The sequence below is a fragment of the Pipistrellus kuhlii genome, unplaced genomic scaffold, assembly GCF_014108245.1.
Source record: "Pipistrellus kuhlii isolate mPipKuh1 unplaced genomic scaffold, mPipKuh1.p scaffold_m20_p_20, whole genome shotgun sequence".
NCBI classification, from domain to species: Eukaryota; Metazoa; Chordata; class Mammalia; order Chiroptera; family Vespertilionidae; genus Pipistrellus; species Pipistrellus kuhlii.
In genome coordinates this window covers 20254857-20267064 of record NW_023425516.1, presented here as the reverse complement: position 1 = coordinate 20267064, position 12208 = coordinate 20254857, and the positions used below count along the sequence as shown (strand labels likewise).

Below are 12208 nucleotides of genomic sequence, written 5' to 3'. Positions count from 1 at the left end.
ATAGGTACCTCATGGGAAATTAATCTGGTTTTAAGTTTTCTTTAAAACCCATAGAACTGTCCTAGCTGGTTTGTCTCTGAATAGAGCATTAGATGATTCCAGTCAAGGGCAAGTACCTTGGTTGCAGGTTCAATCCCCAATAGGGGATTTGCAGGAGACAGCAGACCAATGATTCTCTCTCTCATCATTGATGTTTCTCTCTCTCCCTCTCCCTTCCTCTCTGAAATAAGTAAAAATGTATATTTTTAAATAATGGACCAGTGATATCAAGGCTTATATCCTACAAAGTGACTTGGATACCAGGCCTAAGAGGTTTATCTTCTGAGTGAGTGGAAAAAACAGTGCTCACTTTTTGTAGGCATTTTACAAGAACCACATCCCTTACTACTTACAATTCCCAGTTTAGTAAGTGCTGTTACTATCCCCTTGTTATATGAGGAAACTCCAGGAAGATTTGGAGGGCAACAACTGTCACCAGGAAAACAAAAGAAACAAGTACTAGAGAAGCCTGAATGTGTGTATAATGCCACGTCTCCATTCCTCACAAACTGCTTCTCTAGCTCACTTCCTCTATAATCTCTCTTCCTGCACACCTGTTTGCCTTCCTGATTTTCTTGGGTTACTATCACTCCTTTAACCCATAATGAAATCATCTTTGAGTTCTCTACCTCTAAAGAGCAAGTCAGTCACCAAGTTTAAATTTTTCCTCTACCTGTAAGCCCAACACCCTCTGTCCGTCCATCTTCTCACTAGCCAGTCCACCAAAGATTTTTGCCGATTTCCCATTATCCAAGCAATCCCTTCAAAATCCCTATTCCCAGCCCAAAACCTCTGATGATACCTTAATGTAATCTCTAACTGCCACACGTAACACATGATGTACACACAGCCTGCTCTGCTCTGATCACACTGGCTGCCTCACTTGCAATGTTCTGCCTCCATGTCTTCAACCAGGTTATGTGGTTGAGGCCCGGCCTGCCATGAGGTTCAAGCAGAAAGGCTGGGCTATAGAAAAGGGGACACTTAGTGGGTTCAGCTAAACATTCAGCCCAACACTGACAGACGGCCATGTTCTGACTAGGGCAGACAGGGAGCCCAGGAAAAGCACAGGAACCAGTGACAAGAGCCAACATTTAGCTGTGCTAGGCATTTTACAAGAACCACATCCCTTACTACTAGCAATTCCCACTTTAGTAAGTGCTGTTACTATCCCCTTGTTATATAAGGTTTACTGAGAATAAGTAATTGGAGCAAGGTTCCACAGCTTTAGCTTATTAGAAGTTAACCTGCAATTCAAACTCCAATGTGCCTGATCAGAGTATTTTACTCAGTGACCACACATCATCTCCCAAATGGGCTAGCCTTGCAAAGAATACACAGTTAACTTACATCAAGTCTTTCGGCATCATCTAGGAAAGACCACTTGAAGGGTTTCCCATGATTAAACATCAAATTAAGATGTTGCAGCCCAGCTGGTGTGGCTCAGTGGTTGAGCATCAACCTATGAACCAGGTGGTAACAGTTCAGTTCCCAGTCAGGGCACATGCCAAGGTTGTGGCTCAATCCCTGGTGTGGGGCGTGCAGGAGGCAACCAATTGATGTTTCTCTCTCACATCAATATCTGTGTCTTTTCCTCTCTCTAAAAATCGATGGAAAAATATCCTCGGGTGAGGAATTAAAAAAAAAAAGAAAGTTCTGGTGTTCAGTGGTTAGAGCATTGGCCCTGTCAACCAAAAGGTCATGATTCAATTCCCATCCAAGGGTACATTCCTCAGTTGCAGGTTCGATCCCTGGTCCCAGTTACGGCTTGTCCTAGTCAGGGATCATTCAGGAGGCAACCTGTCAAAGTGGCTCTCTCACATCAATGTTGCTCTCACTCTTGCTCGCTCGCTCTCTCTGTCCCTTCCCAGTCCCTACCACTCTCTAAAGATCAATGGAGAAAATGTCCTCAGGTGAGAATTAGAAAAAAGAAAAAAAAAAATTACAGTCACATTTTTATCCAGTTCACACTCAAGACCAAGTTCCCAAGTAAACCCTTATCCAGCTGCCTCGCAGTAGGTACCCATCCATATTTAGTCCATCGCAAAACAAATTCTGACAATGACACACGACCTGCACATAGCCAGCTGGCCGTCAGGTCCTTTATGCAGTTCAACACGCAAGGTGACACCAAGTTAAGACAAGTGAAGTTCCAATTTGGGTACCTCCATCTCCCTCCCCTGAATCCTGATCCAGTGGCTGCCAAAGCCAGAAGGGGCTTGAGGTGGGGGGCTTGGTCGTGGGGAAAGCCGCAGTGGTTGGCCCAGCAGATGGGGAAGGGGAAGCTTCACTTCTTCACAATCTGAATGACATCCTCGTCCTCCAATGTATGGTCTTTACCCACTTTTTGAGGATTGTGTTTCACAGAGAGACCCCAGACCAGAGCACTACATGGAGGGAAAGAAGAACAGTGTAAATCATCACTTGGTTTAACGGCCTGCCAGCCACCTTTCTGCTCAGGTGGAGCATTCAGGCTCTTAAAGAGCTACAGTCCTTTAGCTTTAGCTTCCCCAGCACTGTGACACACTGGAACCTTCACATACAAAGTAGCACAGACTTTTGGAAGTTGTGTAATTCCTTGTGTTCCACAGCCAATTTTAAAAAGTCAGAGAGAAAAAACACAATGAGAAGGATGACGAGATGAGCTTAAAATTAAGAAAGCATGGGTTTATTGTACAGAAATATCCTGAAATAATTCAGATTGGAAATTAATTCTCAGAAATACAGTGTCAGTTATCGACTGTTAAAGATTACCAGTTTATGTTGATTCTACTGAAACTATCAGTGGGTAACTGATAAAAAATGTAGGACCTCCGTTCCTCGGCCATGTGTGGAAAATTCTCCCTATCAAGAAACCATAACTGAGCCCTAACCAGGTAGCTCAGCTGGTTAGAGCATCGTCCTAACATGCCAACGCTGTGGGTTCAATCACCGGTCAGGGCACATACAAAAACCAACCAATGAACACACAAATAAGTGTAACAAATCAATGTTTCTCTGTCAAATCAATAAATTAAAAAGAAATATATATATTTGAAAATAATTTTTATCCACGGATCTCAAATACTAAAAATATGTAGTACTACTGATGGAATCTGGTAAATAAGACACTGAGACCTGTCTCATAGGGGCTAAGAACTATTACCAAAAAACAGAAAATGATGGCCATATTGCTATGAATGCTATGCTAAGAATTTCTAGTTAGTGAAATCGGTAGCTCACCGGGAAAAGAGGGCACCATATACATGCCCATGATACTTACTATTTAAATTCTTTAATAAGATTTTTGTGAATCTTCATGCAGAAATCTTCCACTGTGGTCCTGGAGTAAGGCAGCACCACTGGGGATGTGTAATCTGGCAACTGGCCTTTGGGTTTGGTATAACTAGAACAGAGAAAAAGTAGAGGTTGCCTACTTCTTGGAATGTTTCATGTGCTGAATGCAAATCAACCCTCCATCACCTCAGAGAACAGAGGCACATAACCCCAACTTGAGGGGAAAAAGTGCCCTTGATATTGCCTAGCAGATGATAGGAATTAGTTTGTGTCTCCAAAAAGACTTTATGTTAATGAGCTCCAGAAGACACCATTGAGAGACAGTCTGGTTTAATTCCCAGAGCAGTATTACCCAATCCACTAAGACTCACATCCTCACAAGTTTCAGGTAGTCCCAGATCTTTTCCAACAGGTCATCAAAATTCCAGCGGTGATGAGCAGAGATGGGTACACAGTGAGGTACCTTATAGATGATATCCAATTCCTCAATGGAGATCTGATCAATCTTATTTAACACATAGATACAGGGGATATAAACTCTATAAAAGAAAAGCAGGACATTGGTCTGGAGCTGCTGACAAGACTCAGTTTGAAGTTGGTCCGAAGGTTGTGGGTTATTGTTAAGAAAAAAAAAAAAAAAAAGACTCAGTTTGATTGTCAGTACTCCCTCAGCCAGAATCCGAAATCAGAGACTCTCCAAGGGATCACATGATGCAGATCAACACCACTCCCTCCCCGCCGGCCCCACATAAATAAACTTCCTACCAAAATAAAGGAGATATCCAAAAGGTGAACTATAAGTAACAAAACCCAGGCGCTAGTTTCAGCCAGGCAGCTTACTGAGAGAACATGCTACAAGTGTAAAGAACACATGCTTTAGAGTCATACAGACTGAATCTACTCATAGCTCTTTCATTTCTACATATGTGCCCCTGGACAAGTCTCAGAGTTGATTTCCTACAAAGTAGCTTTCAGAAATGTAAGAACATAAATATATTTCTAATAACATATTTCATGATAATTTTTAAAGAATAAAAAAAAAACTTGCCCAGCTGGCATGGCTCAGTGATTGATCTACAACTTACAAACCAGGAGGTTCCAGTCCCGGTCAGGGCACATGCCCAAGTGTGGGCTTGATCCCCTGTGGGGGGCGTGCAGGAGGCAGCCAATCCATGATTCTCTCTTATCATTGATGTTTCTATCTCTCTCCCCCTTCTCCCTTCCTCTCTGAAATCAATAAAAATATATTTTTAAAAAACATTTTAAACACAAATCTGGCAATGTCACAATCCCAATGTCCAATCAATGTGGCAGCTAAGTATTAAATAGGCAGGCCACAAATTCTCAGGCTTCAATTGCCTCACTTATTAAATGCCTAAATCAAAGCATTGGTTTTATTTTCAAATGAGTATCAAATAAATTCATCCAACCAATCATAACAAATGAACAGGAAGGCAACTAGAAAATACTATATCCAAATTCCAGAAATAATATTAACAGTAGTTTCAATTATTATTTAATATCAAACGTTAATAGTAGTAATGTTTCATGGATTAGGGTTTGAGCTAATGAACCCTTAGGTTAGAGAGAACAGACACACCCCGGCCTACTCTGAGTTCTGTAGGATAGCCTCTAGGATTTCTCACATGGATGAATTCTAGGAGCAAAGACTGAGAACTTAATCTCTTCACCCATCATATGACACAGAGCTGAGGGGACAGCCTAGCTCACAGCAAGTAACTGAAATGGGGAATGGGACCATCATGATGAAGTTTCAAAGCAAAGAAGGAAGCTAGAAAGCAAGATCAACCCTTCACTTTACAGTCAAAGAAACCAAGGCCCACTAATATTTCAGATAGTAGCACAGCTAGCTAAAATCAAGGTCTGTCATATACATGAACCAATGTTGTTTCCATTAGGAGGCTTCAAATTCAAACTCAGACACCAGACTGCAGTCAGTCCATACCTGTTTCCTTCCACCACATCAATGAGGTCATCCGCTGTAGCATCGCTACGCAGAGTCACATCGGCATTATGAATTTTGTATTCAGCCAGAATGCTCTTCACAGTTTCAGCATCCAGCTCACTCTGAGGGCACTGAATGGACATAGAAGACAAGGACTGGTCAGAGAGAAGAAAAAAAAAACTTCCAAGAGTATCCATTGATGAATCTGGATAAACTTAGCTAAGGTGAGCAAACTCATTTCTAAAGACTGTTATCCTGGATGAGAATAACGGACTTATAGTAGGAAATACTAAAAACTAAAAATCTTTCCAAACTCTAAGGAAAGTGCTATGGCCTGAATTTTGTCCCCACAGCACCCAACCAAATTCCTATGTTGAAGACCTATTGTTTCAGAATATAACTTTTTGAAGATAGTCTTAAAGAGGTAATTAAGTTAAAGTCATGTGATTAGGCTCATATAAGAGCAAGAATTTTTGTCTATTTTGCTCCCTCTTCCATCCATTCCCCAGAGCGTAAAGCAATACTTAGCTCGTGCTAAACACTCTATTAATCTGTGTTGAATGAATAAAAACATGGCATTGGCAACCATCTACTTCATGCAAGCATAAGATTGGTCTAGACTCCTATACCATCTCAAACAGATAACCCAAAAGAGGAAGCGATATGGAGATGCAAAAGTAAGTCTGAGACAGACTCTTATTCTACCTATTCTTGATTCTTGTAAATCATTACAAGGTAACTGTGTTACTTCAATTAGTGCTAGAAGTCAGGTAATTTCCAAATGACACTGTCCCTTAGCTCAATCCTTTCCAGCCCAGTGTCTTTAGCAGCCTGCCCCATACCACCTTATCCACTTACTGTGGCTGTGAGATTAATGCCTCCCTTATCCTTCTTCTTAAAGCCAATGTTGGGAGGTTTGCTGTTCAAGCGAAGGCCAAAGCCTTCCAATTCATTTTCAATGATTTTCTTATGTCCCAAAGGTTTGAGGACATCCAGAACAATCAGGATCAAGTTACACGTTCGAGCCACTGAAGAATTAAAAAATAAAAATTATACCCAATCAAAGTTCATTAAAGATTTAACTAATACAAATACTCAATTGTATGGGGGTAGGGAAGAGTTCCTACACGTAACAGACAAAGGGTGTTTTTGTAAATACATGGACACTCTTGAAGTTCTTAAGATTATGCCATAAAGATAAAGGGGGCAGAAGGGTAGTGTCAGGGATGGGGGGAAGAGAATGAAATCAGTAAGACTTCTTTTTTGTTACTGATTGGAGAGAGAGGGGGGAAGGGAAACAGAGAGAGACAGAGAGAGACATTGATGTTGTTCCACTTATTTATGCATTCACTGGCTGCTCCTTGTATGTGCCCTAAGCAGAGATGGAACCTGCAACCTTGGCATATTGGGATGATGCTTTAAGTAACTGAGCTACTCGGCCAGAGCTAATCAGATTATTTTGGAACTGTAAGTATCTAGAAAAATGTTGACTGATAGGCATCTGATCTATTGGACCATTTGGAAAATATTAGCAAATACAAAAAAGTAAACAAAACTTAACAACAGCTAATTATTTACTCCATGGAAAACAGCATTGAATAAAAGTTGCTTAGACATTACATAATCATGTAAACCATGACTATTAACTTAACTAAAAAATTTTGATAAAACTTCTTTGAAAAAATGAGAAAAGAAGTATGGAGTAGAGTTTATCCTATACCATAAAAAAATAGATATCTAAAATTAATTAATCATGAAATAGCAATTAAAGCATAATTTTTAAAAGTATGAAGGTAGCCTGGCCAGTGTGGCTCAGTAGTTGAGTGTCGGCCTATGAACCAGGAGGTCACAGTTTGATTTGAAGTTAGGACACATGCCCAGGTTGCAGGCTTGATCCCCAGTGTGTGGCTTGCAGGAAGCAGCCAATCTGTGGTTCTCTCTCATCATTGATGTTTCTATCTCTCTTTCCCTCTCCTTTCCTCTCTGAAACCAATAAAAAAAAAAATTCTTTTTTAAATAAGGTGATGGGGTGCAGACAATTTTTTCAAAGAAAGTATGAAGGTAAGTAGCAGAATAAACAGTTGAAGAGTTGACAGTATAGTTGAGGAAAGGTGGGGTAGCAGATTGTTGAAATTGATGATTAGCCTTTTATAAGATTTTACTTTAAATAAAAAGAAAAGAAGGAAATGCATGGGTGGGAATAAGGAAACCTCAGTTCTAATTCTAAATCTTCCATGAACACTGCAACACTGGACCAAAGCACTTCACCTCTCCTGTCCTTAGTGTTTCTCCTCAAATAGGGATCTGAGGTCCCTTCAAGTTCTGACATTCTATTCTGGTAAGAATCAGGTAAAGCTAAGCCCTTCACTATAGTGTCCTCTCCAAGTCCACAGTCCCATCTAAAGAACATTGTCTGATAAAGGAATGATATTCCAGGATGGTGGCCCTGGACCACTCACCTGCAATGACTTGACGGCCTCTACCTTTCCCGTCCTTAGCACCCTCAATGATACCTGGGAGATCCAGGAGCTGCAAGATTGGGGGGGGAAATGGAAAAACTGATAATAAATCTGAGCAGATCAAATAGAATGATTTCTTTCTCAAGTATACAAATATAGGAGATAACAAATCAAATGTCCTTATGAGTATGTGAATATTATTTTAATTAAGCATCTTCTAAATGTCAGCTACAGGTTTTTTAATATATTTTATCAAGTTTTAAATGCCTAACAATCCTATAAGATAAGGATATTAGCTGAGTTTCAAAAGTTTTGATTTACTCAAAGTCACAATCCTAATAACTCAAGTAAAATTATGACTCACATTTTTGGGGCCAAATACATTCATCTCTATTAATATCTTTCAATATCAACCCACTTTTTTAGAGTGGGGAAGGGAGTAGGGGGAAAGAGAAGAACATCCATGAGAGAGAGTAACATCAATTGATTGCTTTCCACCCACGCCCAGACTAGGGCCAGGGATCAAGTCTGCAACCAAGATGTCTGCCCTTGACTGGAATTGAACAGGACCTTCAGTCCATGGGCCGAAGCTCTATCCACTGAGCCAAACCGGCTAGGGCTGATCATATTATTTATTAAAAGTTTCTTCTGGGACCGGTTTGGCTCAATGGATAGAGCGTCGACTTGGGGACTGAAGGGTCCCGGGTTCGATTCCGGTCGAGGGCATGTACCTTGGTTCGGGCATATCCCCAGTAGGGGGTGTGCAAGAGGCAGCTGATCGATGACTCTCTCTCATCGATGTTTCTAACTCTCTATCTCTCTCCCTTCCTCTCTGTATAAAATCAATAAAAAAATATTTTTTAAAAAAAGTTTCTAATGGCTCCTACTTAGGTACAAGATAAAATTCAACTTCCTTAGTAGGCACACAAGTTTCTGCTCCAACCTACCTTTCCAGATTCAGTTACTAACACTCTGCCCCACACTAGGCTCACACCACAGGAGGCTGTTCACCATTATGGCGCCCTGAAGTAGCCCTTTACCTTTACTGGCTGGTGAAATGCCTTTTGAACTTCAAAACCCACCTTCAGCCCTAATAGGTTTGGCTTAGGGGATATAGAGTCTGGCTGCAGACTGAAGGATCATGGGTTCCATTCCAATCAATGCCAGGGAACATGCAGGAGGCAACCAATTACTCTCTCTCTCTCGCACATTGATGTTTCTCTCTGTGTGTCTCTCCTCCTCCCTTCCACTCTCTCTAAAAATCAATGGGAAAATATCCTTGGATGAGGATTAACAACAACAAAAAGGCCTACCTCCAATGTCACTTTCTACATGAAATGGGTTATTTTTTTTTTTTTTTTGTCTTATCAGATCTCCCCAAGACCCAATCCTCAGATGAAAAAGTAGTCCCTTCTTTCTCTGTGTTTTCACAGATCTATCCCACTGTAGTACTAGTTGACTTTACTGCTCTATCTCCCTGCTGGACAATGATCAGAAAGCACAGTCAGCTCTGGCATATGGAGAGCTCCCAATAAGTGCTTTTTAAATGAATGAAAGGATGGATTTCCTCCCTTCCTTGTCCTGCAGGACTGACTCACCTGGATCTTGGCACCTTTGTATCTGATGACACCGGGCACAGTGGTCAGAGTGGTGAACTCGTAGGCTGCCACCTCAGAATATACCCCGGCCAGGTTACTGAGCAGTGTTGACTTCCCCACGGATGGAAACCCCACAAACCCAATTCGAGCATCACCTGTCTTGGCCACATCAAAACCTACAACATCAACAAGTATCAAAAAGAGGAAGAAAGTTATCCCTGAGTATTAAGACTCATGTAATTCCTTTCCCATTCAGGTTACCTATCTGACTAGGACCTATTTCTGCAATTTTGTACAGTTTATATCTAGAGTAAAATCCCCCTATAGCAATTTGCGATGTTTAATGGACTGTTTAGGTTTTTTCTTTTTCTTTTTTATTTTATATTTTGGCTGCAAGCAGGTTCAAAGCCACATTTATGGCCCTTTTCTAGAAAGTGTACAGAACGTTGACATTACTTTTGGTCCTAACTTCCTCTCTCTCAATTTCTCTGGCTTAAGCTTATTCTTCCCGCCTTCATATCCCTTGGCATCCATTTCCTTAATTTTTATCTTGATTGTCCATATGTATATGTTTCTGCAAGACGATGTAAATCTGTCAGTACAATATACACATCAACAAAAACCCTAATTTATTTAGATAATATCCACTTGCCTTTGAAATCAGCAGAATGAACACAAATCAAGAATTTGATTTGAACACAAATTTAGGCTTAGAAAGCAAAAATCTTCTTTGATAGAAACTCAAAAGGTTTTTTTCGAGCCATATGCCTGTATTATTTTGATAAAATTTACGCCAGAGGAAAACAATGTTTCAGGACAACACAAACCTTCTCCTGGCCCACCACCACCACCTCCCTTCGGAGTAATGAGTTCCCTGCGAAGCTTGGCCAGGCGAGCCTTCAGCAGCCCCAGGTGGTGCGCAGTGGCCTTGTTCTTCTGAGTCCGAGCCATCTACAAGGGGAGAATTGCAGCCCTAAGTCAGAAGCAGCTCCTACAGGCTCAGTGGAGAAGGTCCAGAATAAATGCTCCCCCACCTCCGAGAAAATTATGTTTTGTTTTCCTAGGTCCCTCTTAGGTCAGTATACCAGTACCCATTTTAGTCAAATGTTAAAAGGAGTGAAAATCCATTCTCTCCATCACCCAGCCCCGGGATGGGCAAACTGCGGCTCTCGAGCCACACGCGGCTCTTTGGCCCTTGAGTGTGGCTCTTCCACAAAATACCACGGCCTGGGCAAGTATATTTTGAAGAAGTGGCGTTAGAAGAAGTTTAAGTTTAAAAAATTTGGCTCTCAAAAGAAATTTCAATCGTTGTCCTGTGGATATTTGGCTCTGTGGACTAATGAGTTTGCCGACCACTGACCCAGCCCATTCCCCTCGTGACAGAGCAGACAACAGACGGGTATAAACAGAGGTGACATTACAAGCAGCGTGCACAGATAAGACTAAAACTCGTCTGCTGATCCCCTTTCTGCTGCTGGAACCTGGCGTGCCCCCCAGAACACAAAGATACCACTCTCCCCAGTTCCAAGAGCTCTGAGGGCTGCGAGCGACAGAATCCAACAGCTTCCACGGAGGTCCATCTGCACCTCGACCCTAGTCCCGGGAAACGGGGTCCTCAAAGCAGAGAGACTGGGGAAGGTGGGGTTTCCAGGGGCGACAAGGAAAGATACTGAGGTACGTGAGCAGCCAGGACTGGAGTAAGGAAACGGGATTCGGTGCACACGCACGTACACATGCACGTACACACGCACGTACACACGCACATACACACACACACACACACACACACACACACACACACACACACTGGGGAAGGTGGGGTTTCCAGGGGCGACAAGGAAAGATACTGAGGTACGTGAGCAGTCAGGACTGGAGTAAGGAAACGGGATTCGGTGCACAGGCACGTACACACGAACATACACACACAAACACACACACACACACGGGATTCGGTGCACACGCAGGTGTGCACACACACACACACAATTAGAGACGGAGAGAAACCAACAGAACAAGGAGATACCAACCAAGGTGCAGGGGTGTGGAACTCGGGCCCGGTCTGAAGGGAGTCGGGGAACCCGGGACCAGACTGAGGGGCGTCGGGGAACCCGGGGTCAGATTGAGGGGCGTCGAGGGACGCGGGGTCAGACTGAGGGGCGTCGGGGGACGCGGGGTCACACTGAGGGGAGTCGGGGGACGCAGAACCAGGCTGAGGGAAGCCGGAGAACGCCGGCCCGGTTCTGACGCGGCTGAAGGGAGGTAGGCAAGAGCCACCACCACAGAAACAAGCAAGCTCGGACGGACAGGGAAGCGCGAGCTGCGCCCCTTACCTCGGCTTCGATCTCCGCAATCTTGGCTAAGGTGCTGCTCATCGTGGCGAGTCGCGGGGGGGCGCAGCCGCCTCCACACTGGACCGCCTCCGCTCACACACGCCCGCCGCCGGAGCTGCCACAGCCACCAGGCACGGCTGCGCGCAAGCGCGGGATTTCCTGGTTCTCGCGAGAGAGCCCCGCGCGAGGTTTCCCCGCGAGATCTACAGCGTTTCGCAGTCTCCTCCCCCCTCGGCCAGCCCCGCCCCGTCCCGCCAGCCAGCGCGGTGTCATAGAGCCCGCGGGAGACTGGGCCAGAGAGGCCGCCCCAGCCCGGGCCTCCCTCCCGGAGCGCGCCGAGGGTCGCGCGCCGCTCGGCCCCGCCCCGCCGGACCTGCGCGCGGGCCCAGCGCGCGGTGTGCGGGAGCTGCTCCTCGCTGCGGCCCGCAGACCCTGGGCGCCGGCGGGGCGTGCGCTCAAGCCTCCCGCTTCTCCTCCTCGCCCGCGCTGTACGGGTCCTGGAGCCCCTTTTCATGCCGGGGAGACTCCCGGGCGGACTCA

The 12208-nt window shown here is 44.0% G+C and overlaps 1 protein-coding gene across 2 annotated transcripts; it reads right to left on the bottom strand.

Annotated features, from left to right (window-relative positions):
- Nucleotides 1–2095: 2095 nt before the first annotated feature.
- Nucleotides 2096–11823, bottom strand: DRG1 (developmentally regulated GTP binding protein 1). 2 transcript variants are annotated; one of them, XM_036448814.1, is made up of 9 exons: nucleotides 11669–11823; nucleotides 10166–10289; nucleotides 9339–9514; nucleotides 7741–7810; nucleotides 6140–6309; nucleotides 5282–5412; nucleotides 3687–3854; nucleotides 3302–3424; nucleotides 2096–2426 (listed from the first exon to the last, which is right to left on the bottom strand). In XM_036448814.1, exons 1-9 carry the CDS (start codon nucleotides 11708–11710, stop codon nucleotides 2327–2329), a joined length of 1104 nt encoding a protein of 367 aa, XP_036304707.1. In that variant the 5' UTR covers nucleotides 11711–11823; the 3' UTR covers nucleotides 2096–2326. The 2 variants fall into 2 exon arrangements, with proteins under 2 accessions (XP_036304707.1, XP_036304708.1); XM_036448815.1 differs by lacking the exon at nucleotides 3302–3424.
- Between the last annotated feature and the right edge of the window lie 385 nt (nucleotides 11824–12208).